The 17307-nt window shown below is 41.3% G+C and overlaps 1 protein-coding gene across 1 annotated transcript in view; it reads right to left on the reverse strand.

The window, feature by feature from the left end:
• Positions 1–17307, reverse strand: part of PKHD1 (PKHD1 ciliary IPT domain containing fibrocystin/polyductin) — a 277151-nt gene that overhangs the window by 59412 nt on the left and 200432 nt on the right. Inside the window, exon 59 of the mRNA XM_075414995.1 lies at positions 14116–14276. Within this exon, the coding sequence (XP_075271110.1) occupies positions 14116–14276 (161 nt within the window). The remainder of the gene's footprint in view (positions 1–14115; positions 14277–17307) is intronic.

The raw sequence follows: 17307 nt of genomic DNA on the forward strand, positions 1-17307 counted from the left end.
CTACACAAAGTAAACTTTGCTAGATGCCATAATAATAAGGCTAGTTAATCAAAATTTAACCAGCATGTTTCCAGCTGATGGCATACTTGTTGGCTGAACTTTGAGGTCTCTTTTCTGTTCCACCACAGATGATTCTCTGTAATCCCTTGGCTCCTAACCTACCCAGTCTGTAAAGTTAGGACATAACACGTGTTTGCTTCCTAAGGACACAGTGCCTTGGGCAGCAACAAGGGTCATGAAGCTCCTAGAATTCTTTTGTTAATTAGTAGATGCAATGCAAGGGAACTAGAACTTGGAATTTGAGGCTCTAAATACACCAGTGTTTGGTAGACAGCTGAAAGAAGGAAAGCATTTGAAGTCTGTGCTTTCAGCAGGTACTGAAATTTTCACAAGCAATAGTCAAAGCTTAGATCTTTCACAGCACATCAGAAGATAATGAGTCCCTGCAGTTTATTTCCACAGAAACTTCTGGACAGAGTTTTTTGTGGGGACAGTGGGTAGAAAACTTTTAACTGACCTCAGAGCTGTTTCCCTGCTTACCTTCAGTCCTTTACGGCAAGCCTATGGCTCCAGAGTTTAGAGATTCGTTTTCTAACATACAACAAAGAAGCGCTTAATTTTGTTCTTTGCAGCAGAACAATTTCTGAGCAAACTTGCAGACAAAATCTTACCCCAGGCATAAATCTAGCATGGGAAAAGAAAGGTATCAAGTGTAACAAACAACATAAAAGTATAAAGTATTAAAAAAATAAAATAAAAATAAAATATAAAAGTTGAAGCAACTGAAAAACAGGAGTGATGATGGATGATGTTACTATACAATTGTTTAGCCTGAAGAAGAGAAGGCTGAGAGGGGACCTTAGACATGCTTATAAATATCTTAAGGGTGGGTGTCAGGATCATGGGGCCAAAGTCTTTTCAGTGGTGCCCATCGACAGGACAAGGGGCAACGGGCACAATTTGAAGCAGAGGAAGTTCCATCTGAACATGAGGAAGAACTTCTTCCCTCTGATGGTGAAAGAGTACTGGAACAGGCTGCCCAGGGAGGTTGTGGAGTCTCCTTCTCTGGAGATATTCAAGACCCGCCTGAACAAGGTCCTGTGCAGCCTGCTGTAGGTGACCCTGCTTCGGCAGGGGGTTGGACTAGATGACCCACAGAGGTCCCTTCCAACCCCCACCATTCTCTGATTCTGTGATTCTGTGATTCTGTGATATGGGCTGTCAGACTGTGGCTTATATGAAATTCAGTGGTACTTTTGAACAAAAGCTATTGATGCTTGCTAACTTCCTTTTAGGTGGACAACACCTGCCAAGGAACTACTTAAATGCTATGGTCTAGGTTTCAGGTAAGGCTATAAGGCAGCAAGGAGACAGTTTGGCTGCTGATTGGGAAGGCTGTGGAGGTTAAGATGTTTGGCACTGGACCCCCGATTTGTGGAGAATGTGGTAAATCATATCAGAAAGGAAGAAAAAAGTGACACAGAGTCAGAGTTTTGGTTTGGAAACACGAGGATCTTGGGGGTCCTGTGAGACAGTGAAGGGAAGGGGTCCTGGCTTGTGGAGGCAGAGATGTGTGTTGGGGCTGGGGGTCTTGGACCATTCAGGCAGAATGAAAAAGTAGAAAAAGAAGGGAGTTCATGTTGAAGGTCCTGGGGGCCACTGATGATGTGAAACGGGTAAACTATTGTGAGGAGATTTTGACTTTCTTGTGCTGGACCATCAGAACTGTCTTCATGCCTGCCCCCTCCAGATCTCCCCTCCTTTTGCGCAGCATATAACACACCACTCAACATGCAGATGTGCTGAATTTAAGGATACTTTATCAGTGTGTTGTGTGAAACAAGCATTACGAAGTCCTCTCAGCAACAGACATCTCCAATACAACATCCCACCCAAGTGTCTCCTCTCTACCTTATACTAGAGATTATAAATCAATGGATCCCTCACCCTCAGAAATGTTGTCTGCCCAGTAATAACATCTCATGCATGAATGGACAATGTTATAATCCCAGTTTTATAACTTCATACAGAATGGAGCACTACCAGATTTATGTCAGTATAACTGAGGGACAATTTGTCCTAAATATTTCTGGCTTATTCACAGTGATTAAAGCTAACTGAAAAGTTATTCTAGAAGTTGGGTTTCTATGTTGCTGTTGAAAGAAAAGCAGGTTTTGACTGAAATCAGGTCGCATGTGTCCCTCCCCCCAAAAATAGAAGGAAAACAAAAATTTTCGGGGCTGAAATATTTTAAGCGTATAACACTTTTTTTTTTTTTCTTATGGAAAAAAAATATTCTGAGGAAACTCTAGTAGGAAAACAGTTTCTGTCTGCTGTTCTTTCACCAGTGTTTTCCAGAAGAAAAGAAGCATTTATATTTCATAATTCAGATGGTCTGCTACTTTTGTCTCTCAGGTTAGAGCTCTGATTAAGGTAAAAAAAAAATCTTGGGTTTCTGTTTTTTGATCTGATGTCTTTGCATAGAACCTGGACATCTTAAATGTTCCAGTTTTAAAATTTCATGTTGTCGTAGTGACTCAATACGATGCTACAGCAGAGGAGAATCGGGAGTTTAAGAAACTGCTTTCAGGTAAGGTGGAACCAGTGCTTTACTACAGAGCTATGGCTGGATTCCATGGTGCCTGTGTAACCAGGGTGATAGAATCAGTTGACCATAAACATCAACAGTGCTGCTATGTTCCTGGTACAGCCCTGCCCACCTGGACGTTAGGTCTTGGAACAGAGGGTCTAGTCTCTAGGTAACCATTAACGCTAACAATAGTGGGTAATTGTGTTTTTGTCAAGAGAAACGATGGAGTGTGGTTCTGTGAAACGGACTGAAGAAACTGACTAGGTTTGCCAAGATTGCAAACCCAGTAGGTAAAAGGTAATTCCGGCAGGGGGAGATCGCGACCACCGACTCACTGACTCCCTACTCAGGTAATATCACCTACTCAAAAAGGAACAATGGAAGAGGGTAACAGAGTCTGCACAACAATTTATGTAAGAAGCGAGAAAAGTTTACACCAATCGCCAAAGAAAATAATACTGAATATGCATGAATAAAATAAATATGTATATTTTTGATCTATATAACCTGCACGGAAAAGGTATGAGGTATGCACGTTTGGTGGAATTATCCCCCATGCATCCAGCGCTGCAATAAAGAATGCCTGCCTTTTAACACTATATTGATGTTACGAGGTTTTATTCCCAGATTTTTGGTGACACCTACCAGTGCGCAAAAGATTTTCGTTTAGTTGGGACACAAATCTGGAGTTTGTCTCCAGAGAACATTTCTTGATATCCAGGAAATGGATACCAAGGGATATCCCCCTTTGGGGGGATGAGGATAATGATATTTCACTGACAGTCTTTTTCTTCCCAGATCCAATTTTTTTTTTTAGCCTGTAGGAGTCTGGTATCTTTGAGAATTTATAAATCTACTACTTTGGATTGAAATTGAAAATGGGCTAAGAATTACTGGTTGGGATATGGCACATGCATACATATGCACATACACTGCATGATCACATAAATCTCACGCTTAAAGAAAGACAGCCTAAAAAAGAGAGAAACTTCATGTGTTAACATCAATAAATTGAATGTGTAGCTTATAATGGTCTTCTACAAATCTCAGGAATGTGATCCACTGGGTGCCAATCCAGCAGATCTCTCTGGTGCTCCTGCAGAAATGTGGCCCCACAGGCTGCCCAACACCCTCTGAAATGTGTAAGAAAGCTGCTTTGCAATCCACAGGCCTTGATCAGTCCCACAAAGAGAGGAAAGGAGGAAAAGAGAGAGATATCCCTTGGTGTTTGTGCCTGCTTCTCTTTCAAATGGAATTAATGGTGGTTTAATGGGGTATGAAAGGATGTTTTACTGGAAACAATGAGGAACAATTGTCTAGCTCACGTTTCATTTCACAGGTCATTATTGCATTAAGAAGTAAATCGACCAAGTCCGGTAAATAACAGTCTGTGTTTTGCCCAGAGCTTCAAACCAACAATCTTAGCAGTCACCAACTAATACCTTTGTCATTTTTAACCCTTGCAGGGATCTGCTGGGGGCTAAACAATTATAGTCTTCACCCACCCCTAGCAGGTAAGCATTATTCATTTCATTTCTCATCCCTTCTTCCTGCAAACCCCACAAGGCTGGGTTTTTGCATTGTTGTTTTGTTTATTAGCCAACCTAGCCAACTGTGTGTCTGGTGGCCCTGAAAAACAACACATATTTTAGTGACTGCTGCAGGCATCTTTAAAAAGGCTGCTTCCTCTGCAAAATTAATTGTTGCAAAATGCAGTGCTTCCCCTGTAAAGCTCAGCAAACTAACAGTCAGCAGTTTGGTCAGATTACAGATATGCCTCTAAGATCTAAGGAAAATAATACAGTTATGCTTGCAGGATGCAATTCACATTTCTTTTTTTAATTGCATAAACACAGGCATCTAGTCTCCTTAAAGGTAACGGCCACCAAGACTAGAGAGGCTGTACAATGTAGGCTGCTGTCATCAGATTGGTCCCCTACTCACTCCAGAGCACCTCACTTCTCTGCTCTCTGCTGTTTCTCCTGAAGCCTTCTGGGTTGACTGTCAACACCAGAAACTTCTTCCAGAAGGTATCAGCAAAGTTTCTGGATGGTATCTACTAGTGATAATACCCAGATACTGACTCAGATCCCTGGGAATCACTGAAGTAGGAATGATAAATAGGAATGAAACAGTACCTCAGGAGAAATGGCATGATGTGTGAGATAGTGAGCCTTGAAGAGAGGTCCCTCAGTTTCTGTTTCCTGGTGCTGCAAACTCTGCTGAGACAGAGTACACCATTTTTCCATGGGACTAACCCCTACACTTACCTATTGCACAGCTTTTCAAGTGCATTAGCATTCCACAAGAACAGGCAGAATGACTGAGGGACCAAGTGCATGGGTTGGGAGAGAAATTCTCTTCACTAATTACCTCCCTAGCAGTCACTCTTTGTCTTCATCAACACCATTTAGAAAGTCCTAATTACCAAACCTTCCCACTACAACACCCTGGCCTTTGGACCAATAAATAACTGTCAGACCTCAAAGATTCTTGCAGACCACTGAGCATCCTTACAGAATTTTGAAAATAGGTCCAGAAAGGGCCTTCTGAAGTTATTATTTCATATGTCCTCCCCTTCCAGGACAAGGGCAGCTCTATCTGGATCATCTAAGGATGTTTGCATAACATACACTGATAGGGACTCCACAACCCACTCAGACAAGTTATTTCAGTGTTTTGCTGTCTTTACTCTAACATTTTCTCTCCCACATTTAAAATTATCTTTGCTGAAATTTCAGCCCATTGTTTCTGATTCTATACACTTGGGGACCAACTTGTTTCTCTCTAGTCCACAGCATGTTTTTGAAGGTGATTCTTACGTCTCTCATCCATCTCTTCTCGAAACTGGGCCACCCAACTTTGCCAGCCATTCTTCATAGCTTCTCTTCTCCAGAAGCCTAATGATTCTTTTCAGCTATAACTGTCAGGCTCCTCAATTAATCTACAAGTGATGTGTGCATTGGTTGCTCAGGTTTCATGGACCACCAATGCTTTATAAATCACAACTTCAGAACCACTACCCTGAAACAGTAGCCTCCTCATGTCAATGATAAAAAAAGCTTATGCTCAGGTCGCAGACAGCATTTATATACAGAAAGGTAGAGAGGTGGATATCAAATCCATAACTAGACTCCTAAATGAAGGTGATGTGTGTTTTGGGGGCACCGAGTTGTTTTTTACCGCTCAGAGAAAAAAATGGGCTCTCAGAGATTTCACAAACTCTAGAAATGGTGTCATTTTTCTAAACAGCTCCTTAAACACAGGAGTTCAGTTTTGAAAATGATAAACTTGTTGTTTTATCCTCAGGGATTAAGGCTAAAAGGAGAAGTCAAGAATTTCTGACAGTAATTGTAGGCACAGACTATTTGCTGGCATGTCTTCAAAAAGGATTGCTATCCTAAGGGCCAAGGTTATCTCCCAGAGTCAGGGACCTGACTCTGCAATAACTTTTTCCAAATTTCATTATTCCTAATAGATACGTGCATATATTTTACATTTTATGCAGCTGAACACCCATGCATGCCTGTTTGAAAGTACCTGAGGAATTTAGAAAAAAGAGGTAGAAAGGGTGCTACAAAAAGCTAAACTCCCTTTACAGCAATGAACATGCAAAATGGATGGGTTTGCCCAAGGTTTTTTGGATTCATCATGAGAAAAGCATTTGATGCTCTCTGTGGGAACAAGAAGATAAAGTTTGACAGACTATACATTTGTATATGTGTGTGTGTGTATGTATATATATATATATGCATTTGTCTATACTGATCACACAGACAATGAGCAATGGCATTCATCTTACATCCTAGCTACAGAATTAAGGAAATAACATCCCTCAAAAAGGATAATAACTATCCATTAGAGACTGAGATATAGATGAGTTTGAAGAAGCATAATTTATAGTACTTCAAAATGCAAATGTCATATGGCCACATCAGCCCCAGTGCTAACCTAGTTTGCCAGGTCTTGTGCTGATTTTGGCAGAGGTAGAGTTAATTTTCTTCACAGTAGCTAGTGTGAGGCCATGTTTTGGATTTGTGCTGAAAACAGTGCTGATAACACAGGGATGTTTTAGTTACTGCTGAGCAGTGCTTACACAGAGCCAAGAACTTTTCTGCTCCTCACATCCCTCACCAGCAAGGAGGCTGGGGGTGCAGAAGAAGCTGGGAGGGGACACAGCCAGAACAGTTGACCCTACCTGACCAAAGGGATATTCCATGCCTAATGATGTCATGCTCAGCTTATAAAGGAAGGTGAAGAAGAAGAGGGGTTGGGGATATTCAGAATGATGGCTTTTGTCTTCCCAAGTAACCGCTACTCATGATGGAGCCCTGCTTTCGTGGAGATGGCTGAACACCTGCCGGCCAATGGGAAGTAGTGAACAAATTCCTTGTTTTGCTTTGCTTGCACACATGGCTTTACTTTCCCTGTTAAACTGTCTTTATCTCAACACACAGGTTTTCTCACTTTTACTCTTCTGATCTTCTACCCCATCCCACTGTGAGGGGAGAGAGCAAGCAGGTGTGTGGTGCTTAGCTGCCAGCTGGGGTTACACCATAATAATCTCCAGCTCTGGTCTATTTCTCCATGACCTATCAAAACAAATTATGTAGAGAAGTATTTTGCCAGACAGAGCTGCCTGCTGAGGTACAGTCTTATGTGGCGTCCAGATGAACTGTGGTTCTCCTTTCCTAATGGATGGATTCACCATCCACAGATGTCCCTCACTGCCAAGCTCACCTCAGTTAGAAGAGCTGATTCTTTAGTTCAGCGGGTTCAGCCATCTCACACCTGATCAGCCACCATACAGGTATCAAAGATACAAAACCAACTTATTTTCCCTTAGGCTTACTTTAAATTTTTGTTCTCCCATGAGCATCAGAAAACCCCTCCCAACTTTGTTCTCGACTTTGGTCTCAACTTAACTTAATCAAGGTCTGCAGAATTCTGTACCAGGGATGTGTATTCAAGAAAATTAAGTAAAAGTTACAGGCATTCTCTAACCATGCTAGGTTTGTGTTTTATAAAACAATAACTTGGTAACTGCTCTTTTAACTTTCTTCATTGCCAATTTTAACTGATTTTGCATGGACCATTTATTGCATAAAGACCAAATTTCTATCTGTGAACAAAAAAAAAATAAAGCTCCAGTGGAAAAAAATAAATATTTCTGACCAATATTGCATCTGTTTCATTCCTTGCAGATCTACCAAACCTGCATTTCTCAAATATATTTAATTTGAGATTATGCATAGCAGGTGTGGCTAATCCTAGTCCTTGGAATATTAAATATATATGATACAACATTTTCACATAGCTTTAGCCCTAAATCATGCTGGCAGCCTGTGTGTCAAAATTGTACACATCCTCAACTATTACTTGACAATTTTATTCGATAATTAAAATTACCAAAAGGAAGAACATTGTACAAAAATCCTTGATCTACATCCCTGGAAATTTTGGACTACTTACACCTGGACCTGACATTTTATCTTATTTATGGTTAAACCAGCAAACCTCTGCATATTCATTTATGACATTTAACTTCAATGCTACATGATCTTCACAGAGTTCTTTACAACAGCTGTTGACAAAATAGAGTGTTTAAATGTCTGTGCAAGTTGCTTCAGATAAGCAATTACATATGAAATACCTACGCTTTTATGATCCAGAAAATGTACTGATTACCTCTAGAGAGCAAGCAAGACTACTGTAGGAATTTCACAGCTTTAGATTTGTCCAGATTGAAAACAACGTGGAAAATGTAGTCTCAGTTATCTGTTGGTCAGAGAAAAACATCAATTGTCCACAACACACTAATCCTCTTATCAAAAGATTCCCACTAAAGCTGACTTATTTTTTTTCAATAAAACACTTCTTCGACTTTTTAAACAATAATTAAAAAAAAAAATGGATTTTTTTTTTTTTGTTTAAAGCCAAAGTCAGAATTTAAGTGTTCAGTAAAGTTCCAAAAAATGCTCCAGGTATGTTTTTTAATAAAAAAGTAGAATGTAAAATAATTTTTGGCTGATTCTAGTTAACACAACCATACTTTTCAACCTGCCTAAACAGGGTGGGGAGCTTTTAGATTATAAGTCTGGCTGTCAGGGTTTTGGAAAGATATGCATCAATTTATTGACTGAGCTTGGGCAAGTCACAAATTCTGTCCTTTGCCTGGGAAACTAGTGTCAAAATATATCCCACAGGGGTACTGCAGACCTAAATGTCACTGATTCTTCTACAATATCCAGAGAACTTACAAGGAGGTGCCAGCTTTGTCTAGGGTAGAAAATAAACTTAGTTATTCACAGTAAATACAAGGAGCACGTATTAGAATCAGGAAGAAAAATTTGCATCATAGCTACAACTTGCAGCCTGTGACTTCCTTACCCTTCAGTGCATCAGAGTTACTCCATCCAGTAAAAACAAGCAGAGCAGTGACTCCACCAGTTACACTATCATAAAATAGGATACACAAAAACACTGCTTTCATGCAAACCAAAGGATCTTTCTGCATCTCTTTAGAAACCAGCATGGAAGTCATATAGGGAACTCTGAATTACAATTAACAATTTCATGAGACACGGAAAAGTTATTCTTCTGGCTAAATTTGAAGCCATGCTAAGGGAGAAGAATAAGAATGGGAAGGACTCTCTCGTGGATTGGCACAAGATCACTGGGAGCTGCAATACTACCTGCATCAATGTGAGCCCTCAAAGGCACCTATGCTGAGGAATCATTGTCTGGGATGCCTGCCTGCCTTCATGCTGTAATACACTGACATCCAGAATCCTCATAGTCTAGTGTTTAATTATAAATGTCAGCAGAGATTAAAGACTCACATAGCAAGCTGCAGTCTTTTGGGTTTGCTTGAAAAGTGAGAGTCATGTTCTCTCCTCTAACAAGGGGGAAAACACTTCTGCAAGTATCTATGCTGGCAGACGTATTTTCTGATGACCTTTTCCTTTCTTCATTTCCCCATATTCCCATGTCTCTGGCTACAGCCCCATCATAACATCTCTCCTATGTGGTAGGATAAAAGAAGACAAACAGGTTGTAAGGTTACTAATGCTCAGTATCTGGCTGCACAGAGCCAAACAATTATCTACTCATTTCTGCTTTTCTCAGTCACTTTATCACTAAGTTGGGTCACTGACACTGGCAATAATTTAAAATTCAAGATGGCTTATTTGTCCCCCAAGGACCAATACTGGGCCCCATGCTGTTCAACGTCTTAATAAATTTTCTGGATGACGGGATTGAAAGTACCCTTACCAAGTTTGCTGATGACACTGAACTGGGTGGTGAGGTGTACACATCAGAAGGGAGAGCCATCTTACAGAGAGACCTGTGCAGGCTGGAAGAGTGGGCTAGCAAGAACTGCATGAAGGTTAACACAGGCAAGTGCAAAGTCCTGCAACTCTAACCAAAGAGCCCAGTACAGGCTGGGAACAGCCTTGCTGAAAGGGACCTGGGGATCCTGGTGGACAACAAGCTGAACACGAGTTAGCTGTGCACTGCTGAAGCAAAAAAGGCAAATCAGATCCTGGGCTGCTTCCACAGGGGCATTGCTAGCAGACATAGAGACATAATCATCCCACTCTAGTCAGTGCTTGTCAGGCCATACCTGGTGGGCTCTGTCCAGTTCTGGTCCCACAATTCAAGAAAGATGTGGACAGACTGGAGAAAATCCAAAGGAAGGCCACAAAGATGATCAAAAGGCTCAAGAACCCATCCTGTGAGGAAAGACTGAAGGAGTGAGATCATCTCTCCCTGGAGAAGAAAAGGCTCACGGTAGACTCCCATCACAGTCTCCGACTGCTTAACAGAAGGCTACAGAGAGGATGGAAGCTCTTTCTTCACAAGGACCCGCATGGAGAAGACAAGGGGCAACAGGTACTGTCTGCACCAGGAGAGCTCTCATCTCAATATAAGAAACAAATTTTTTACAGTGAGAATAATCATTCGCTGGAGCTGCCTCCCCACTCACCACTCACCTCCATCACTGAAGGTTTTCAAGATTCGATTGGACAGGATGCTAGATAATCTCATCCAGGCTCCTTATCCTACAAAAGGCTGGACCAGATGATCTTTCGAGGTCCTTTCTAACCTGGGCTGTTCTATGATTCTATGATTATTTGGCCAAATTACTTTTAAAGATGCCTAGAATATATCTGCCAACAGGAAGAAAACATGTGTGTCCGCAGGCTCTAGACTAAAACTTGAAGGACTTGGTTTCATCTGTCAGACATCCATGTATGAGCTAACCTAACTTCTGCCCTTAAGGTATCAGTCTCTGCTCAATGGAAAGGACATCGGAGGCAATGGAAGTGGGGTCAGATGAATCTTTTACTATCCTCCGGTCCTCAGCTACCTTTGAACCAAAGGAAGACAACGAACTTCAATGTCTCTGGGAGTTCACTGTTGTCAGATTACAGACATGAGGCAGTATGATAACAGAATCCTATAAGTATTACATATAGGCAGAAAATGGTTGAAACTTTAACTGTAGGACAATGATTGTATCAGCAATCCTTTGTGGAACAGGACCTGGACACAGAAATCAGCTGAGTATGCAAACCATTCACTTATCCTTCATTCCTCAGCTAGGCACACTCATGTTTATAGCTAATTCTGCTGTACAGTTTGTAATTCTGGTGTTTCCTATATCATGGTACCATTTAGTGCTCCAAGCCTGGCCTCAAGCTCTTTTGTAAGAGGTTTGGTGCAGAGATGAGTTTTGGGAGAAAAACATATTGTCATCCAAAAATGGCAGCTCAAAGAGATTAAAATCATTACAAATTCATGTTAAACTCATTAAATTGTTTTCGATAGTTTGAAAAATGATACTGTGAAAGTTGTTCATAAATGATTTAGGGAGGAGTTGTTGGAAAACATTTAATTCTAAACTTCTGCAGCATTGTATTTAAAAGAAAAAAAAAGAGCAAAAAGTACCATTAGATTAAAAAATAATTCTTTGTTTGACTCAAAACCACTTTTGTTGTTGCTCCTTTTTGTTTCAGCAGAAATAATAACAAAAGTCTTGAATCTGTTCCCTCCTGTTTTGGGTTTTGTTTTTTTGTTTTTCTTCTGAATTCTGTGATTTATCCAGAAAACTAAAACTTCAGTTTTACGTGAACAACTCTGATTCTACGGAAAGCCAGAATAAAAGACCTCGTCTATGACCCAAAGAGTAAACACAGGAGATAAAAGTTCAGGCACACAGGAAGATAAAAGAAAAAAAAGTGGGTACATTATTAAATATACATTGCATGGCTTGCTACTGCCCATCTGCAGTGGACAGGACTCAGGAAGCCAAGTGATCCCTCCTTGCCTTTTGCATACATGCACACATTTACATTATATAAATAATATATTACATATATTCTATATTGATTGTCTTATCAGTTTAAAATATCATAAGAATTCAGGAAGATTAATATTGTACTGAGTGATCTACTGTGCCCCAGTTATGGCTCTCACAGCCTCTTTTCTACAGTACTGTTCTGGGAGGACATCTTCCTGGCTTTTGTGTCCCTGAAACATATTGAGTATTTTGATTTGCTCCCCATGCAGTAATCATAATATCTAGAAACGGCCGAGGACCAATAATTTCAAGCTGATAGTCCAAGCTGAAAGCTTAAAGAGAATATATACTTGCATCCATATGAAGGTGTGATGAAGAGGATGTGGAAAACCAGAGCTTTCAAGTAGCTAAGAAACTTGTGTCCCTGAACTGTGGAAGTGGCAAGGAAGTTGTGTAGCTACCTGAAAAGACTTTCTCCTGTCTCTGTGGTTAGTCAGCCTAGCAGAGCACTACCCACTGCATCGCAGTGCTCTGATGAGGCTGCTGGAGGTGGTGAGAATTACTTAGGTTTAACAGGGTACCAGATGGATGTGCGGATGAGGGGTTCAGTGGGTGGGTCTTGACCACACAGATGACATAAGTACCAAATGCTCATCTGGATTTAGGAAAGGTAGATCTCCAAGGGCTAAATTCTGCTCAACAGCTTCATAACACCACCTTCGTCACTGGCCTTGAAGCACTGTCACGCCAAGGGAGAATCTGGCCCCACAGAAGATCTGTGGGAGCAGCGAAGATGAGCGTTGTCTCCTATCTGTCTAGCATGGGAGCCTGCACTGCGCTGTGCAAAATATTCAGTACTACCTCTTTCAAGAAGGAGAAGGAGGTGGTAGAGTAGGGAAGAAGATGAACATGGATTCACCTTAGTATCAGGCTGTGACTTGCCAAGCATCAACCGCAAGAGAAAAGGAACCACAGGTCAGAATGAGAAATACAGAAGAATTTTACATGCAATTGTGAAGATAGGGGAGGAAAAAACCCCGTTCATATTTGGTCAGCAAGAAGAAAACACAGCAATTTTGTTATAGCCTCACAGGCAGGCAGCATTTACCATATGCTGCTGCCTCCATTACACAAGGAGATAAACGCTGTGGAGTGCAGGTTGCACTGTCAGTGCACTTTAGATGATGGAGAATCCTGGCACGCCTATGACTGTGTGCCAGGTTGTGCTAATAATGGTGCAAGTCTAAATAAAATCCAAGGTCTGTATGCAAAACCACGTGTGCATAAATACGCAGGTGGTAAGTGGTAATGCTGCTAGGGTGTTAGCACTTGCATGTGATTCATAATCAGGTCAGAAAAGGTGGAGTAATTACCACTGTGTTTGCATCTAGACAACAGATTAATCAGCCCTGTAAGCAGCCAGTTAGAGTGGGATTCTTAGAGGAAAAGCCTTTACTGGATACACTTTAGACATTTTGTTTAAAGATTAAAGTTCTCGTGTTTAATCAGTTTTGGAGTGGGATGAAAAACAGGAGTAATTACAGTCCCTTCCATCAGTCTCCCATACCGCTGGAGTCACAAATGATGCACCTGTTCAGCAAAATGGCCGCCATCAGCAGCAGGCACAGGAAACACTAATTGTAATTAAAGAGTTTATTTGGAATCAGAGAGCAGAGTTTTAATCAGGATGAGAATGGAGCCTTGCTGAGTGAACCTTCAGAAAGTGGTTACTGAGCAGAATGGGCCTTTTTCAACCAGAGAGAGGGGTCTTTAAACTTCTGGAATGGGTTTTCAACTTGATTATCTTCTCAGTGGGATATGGATGAAAATCCTTGTTGGGCCAATTATTGCTATTATTTTACACTTACATAGAATTTACATGGCATGTCTCAATGCTCTCAGAGGACTTTGCAAAGGCCAGGTAAGTTCTATTCTAGTCTTAAAATGAATGAATTAAACCCGTAAGGGGCTAAAGGTACCAGGTGACATGATTCTTCAAGCTGGCAGAGAGGCACTGGTGGATGCCGAACTGTGCAATGAGGCCTCCCAGACTTCTACACTGTAATTCACTACATCCATCCTGGAAAGGAGACAATCTGGCACCACCACCATCTCGACTGCAGTTGTGGGTCTCAGTGAAAGCGTGGGGCAAACACAGACCTCATGGGTCAAAGGTGTGCATGACTTTGCAAGCACTCCAGACAGAACAGGTACTTACCAGCTTGCAAGTAGAACTGTGTCCATTCAAATTCTGACTTTGGGAAAACAGAAACAGGTGGTGCTAGGTCCAGGAGACTTCCATCCAGATCCTTGAAAAGGGCCTTTCTCGAGCCTTTGCATCTCTTTTCGAGCGACATGATGTCTTTGGAGGTCTGTACACTGACAGGCAGGAGAGGTAAAGTTATTGTGAAGAAGAGAGCAAAGGAAAATTATTGTGCGGTTGGTTGTAATATGTTTATGCTGGCAACGAACACTTCTGCACATACACACAAGGCCTTGGTATTTACTAGGTGAATTTACATGTCCAAGAAAATAAAAAATACAGAAAATAAGCAAAAGTCAATGAAATCTAAGCATATCAGTCATGGTCTGGAATAGTCTGTAAAGAAATTCTGTAGCAATATTTACATGTGGCATGTTTACATCCAAATCACTGAAAAACACAAATCGACATCCTCCCTCTCCAAATTTTGGCTGGGTTTGGACACGGAAAATCATCTTCTTTCCAGTACAACTTCTATCCCCAAATATCCTCCTCCCTGAGGTTTGTTGTGGCCAGTGTGGAATGTCCTGATCCTTAGAGACAGCTAGGAAGTTGCAGCTTGAATACCTCTGGTTGCCTCTTGGATTTCTTGGTTTATAGAACTGCAGTGATGCAACCAACAATATCCACATGCCATTAATTTTTGACCTATGGCAGATGAAGCCTGTAGCTGCTGGGTGAAGGGGAAATGTGTATTGACTGCTATCACACCAAGTGACCAGGAACGTCTCTGCAGTGCTCATATGGCACAGACATTGCTCTTCATCTCCACCGGGTGACAGATTGTTTATTCTTTGCTTACAGATTGGTGTGGGTTCTGCACAGTATTTTGTTAAAAAGCATTGGCTGCCCAGCAGTACCTGTTTGCCTTGTGCTAACCACTGCACTCCAGAATGGGGGAGCCCTCTGAAGGGTCAGAAAATTGCACCTTCCCATGAGCAACCAAGCTTATGCAGGAGAAAGCATGAAGGAAGGTGAAATGGCAGCAAGTATGAGAGAGAGAGCCAGCACAGAGCACACATCTTAAAGAAACCTCTGCTGGGAATTCAGTAAAGATTGTTGCAGGTCAATGAGCCACTGAACATTGTTAGAGTAGAAGAAAATTTGAAAGAGAAAATCCATCCTAATAGGACACAATGCATAAGGATTAATGTGTTTATAAAAGTGTTTTGTTTGTTCTTTTTCTTTCATACCCAGGTGTTTGGAACTGCATCTGAAAAGATTATTGTTCTAATTTATGTTCTGATTAAAAAAAATGGGTTTGGAGATTCAGTGTCATTTTAGTGGATTTGTTGAGCTTGAAGTGAAGCGTACATGGATCTCATCTCAAAGCTACGCCTGAGCCAAGGTTTTATCACCCAATCACACTTCTCTACCAGTAAGTGATGACTCAACCAGTACTGTCTCCTAGACAATGAATAGCTATTTCTCTCTTTCTCATGACAGGCTCAGGACCTAAGAATAGAATTAAACCACACTTTGAGAATAAAACTAAGAAGTTGAGACAGTTTCAGCGCTTTAGTCCAAACCATACAAAGCTGTTTTTGGATGACATGATAGCGTATCTCAGCAAACTACATCTAATTTTCAAAGAAGTTTAACCCATTTTATCATCAGTATAATCTCAGGAGGAAACTGCAACTTTGGTGTCTTGAAACAGCCAGAAAATCCTATAAATTTCTGTGTAGATTATTAAAGACTGGCTTCCACGGTGACAGGTACCTGCAACAGGACAGGTTTGTTGAATGGGAACTCACCTCACCTGAGACCTATATAGGACAATTGAGATGAATAATTTTCTGGACAAGTGTCTCCACTGACTACAGAATGCTTTTAGTGTCTTCTTTGATTACATGACTAATTTTTGGATCACTGAAGTGCAGTGAGCTGAATCACATGTTGAGGACCTTAAGTGCTTTTAACTGCATTTTGACTAAAGGTTTAACACAGTTTAAAGGCACTAGCCAACCGGCCATGTCACTCCTATTAGAAAATACAATAAGATACAATGACTTGTAATCCAGCAAAGTCTGTGCAAACATCTTCAGATTGCTAGGTGGATACTCATTATGTCTTGAAGAAAACTTAAAATTTCTTGAGCTTAGGTTGGGAAAACCCAATTATTGACCCTTTGAATACGGTAAACAGATATAGTCAGAGATTTACAGTAGGGGTAGAGATACAAATGGGCCAGCGCTTCCAATCAACACCGCTCAAAAGAGGTGGAGAACAAAGATAGCTCCTCTGATCCTGGCAGTTAGTTCAATTCTTGAACATCTCTCAGAAGATGCAGCATTTCAACTGGGCAGGTCTACCAGTGATAAAAGCAAAGTAGTGCATGGTCTTGCCATATTCCCTGATGTTTCTGTTTCCTCTCTTGCTCTAAGGCAATGCTCCCCTTCTCTTTGACAGGACATATCCATCAAGATATCCCTTCAGGATGCTGAAGCAGAACAATGCAGCCACAGCCTGGATCAATCCCAGCAGATGCAAAGGTGGATTAAATAATTGAATGCAGATAATGCACAAGGAGCACTGAGAGATGCAATCTCCCTCAGAGGTTTACTGGACTACTAAGAGAGCATTCAGTAGTCTACGTGCATTCATCGTGTTTGAAAATCACCAGCTCTTGCAGCAGACTGTGTATTCAGCAGCTCACTAATAGCCTAATATTGTGGGATGGATGCAAGAGTGAAACATAATGGGAGCTGACAAGCTGGACAGGTCTCAGAAATCTACACGCAAACCAATGCCCAGAGCAAAAAGCAAAAATAAAGAATAAAATCAAAATTCTGGCAGAAGGCTGGAGGGGGTCTAAACATAGCAGTGTGGGACACCTCCAATTATTTTTGACTGGCAAGTGGAGTCCGTGCTGGATTTTTTTGCTACTTCAAGGCTTTCCTGACATAGCCTCTGTATTGTGTTCACTGGTTGTAATAAATGAATAGGCATGTGGTTTCCATTTGATGTGGTATGTTTAAACCACTGCAACCAGCAGTGACTTAAGGTTACAGATGCAGCTCTCCCCTCCCTCCTCCATGTTCCTCCACACGCAGATGACATTCTCCCTGGGCAGGAGCAGTTCTGGCCATCAGTTGACATCTCACAGACTGCCTGGTACTGATCAACACTTCTGATGTGATCTTG

The sequence above is a fragment of the Opisthocomus hoazin genome, chromosome 2 (genome assembly GCF_030867145.1).
Source record: "Opisthocomus hoazin isolate bOpiHoa1 chromosome 2, bOpiHoa1.hap1, whole genome shotgun sequence".
In the NCBI taxonomy this organism is placed as follows: domain Eukaryota; kingdom Metazoa; phylum Chordata; class Aves; order Opisthocomiformes; family Opisthocomidae; genus Opisthocomus; species Opisthocomus hoazin.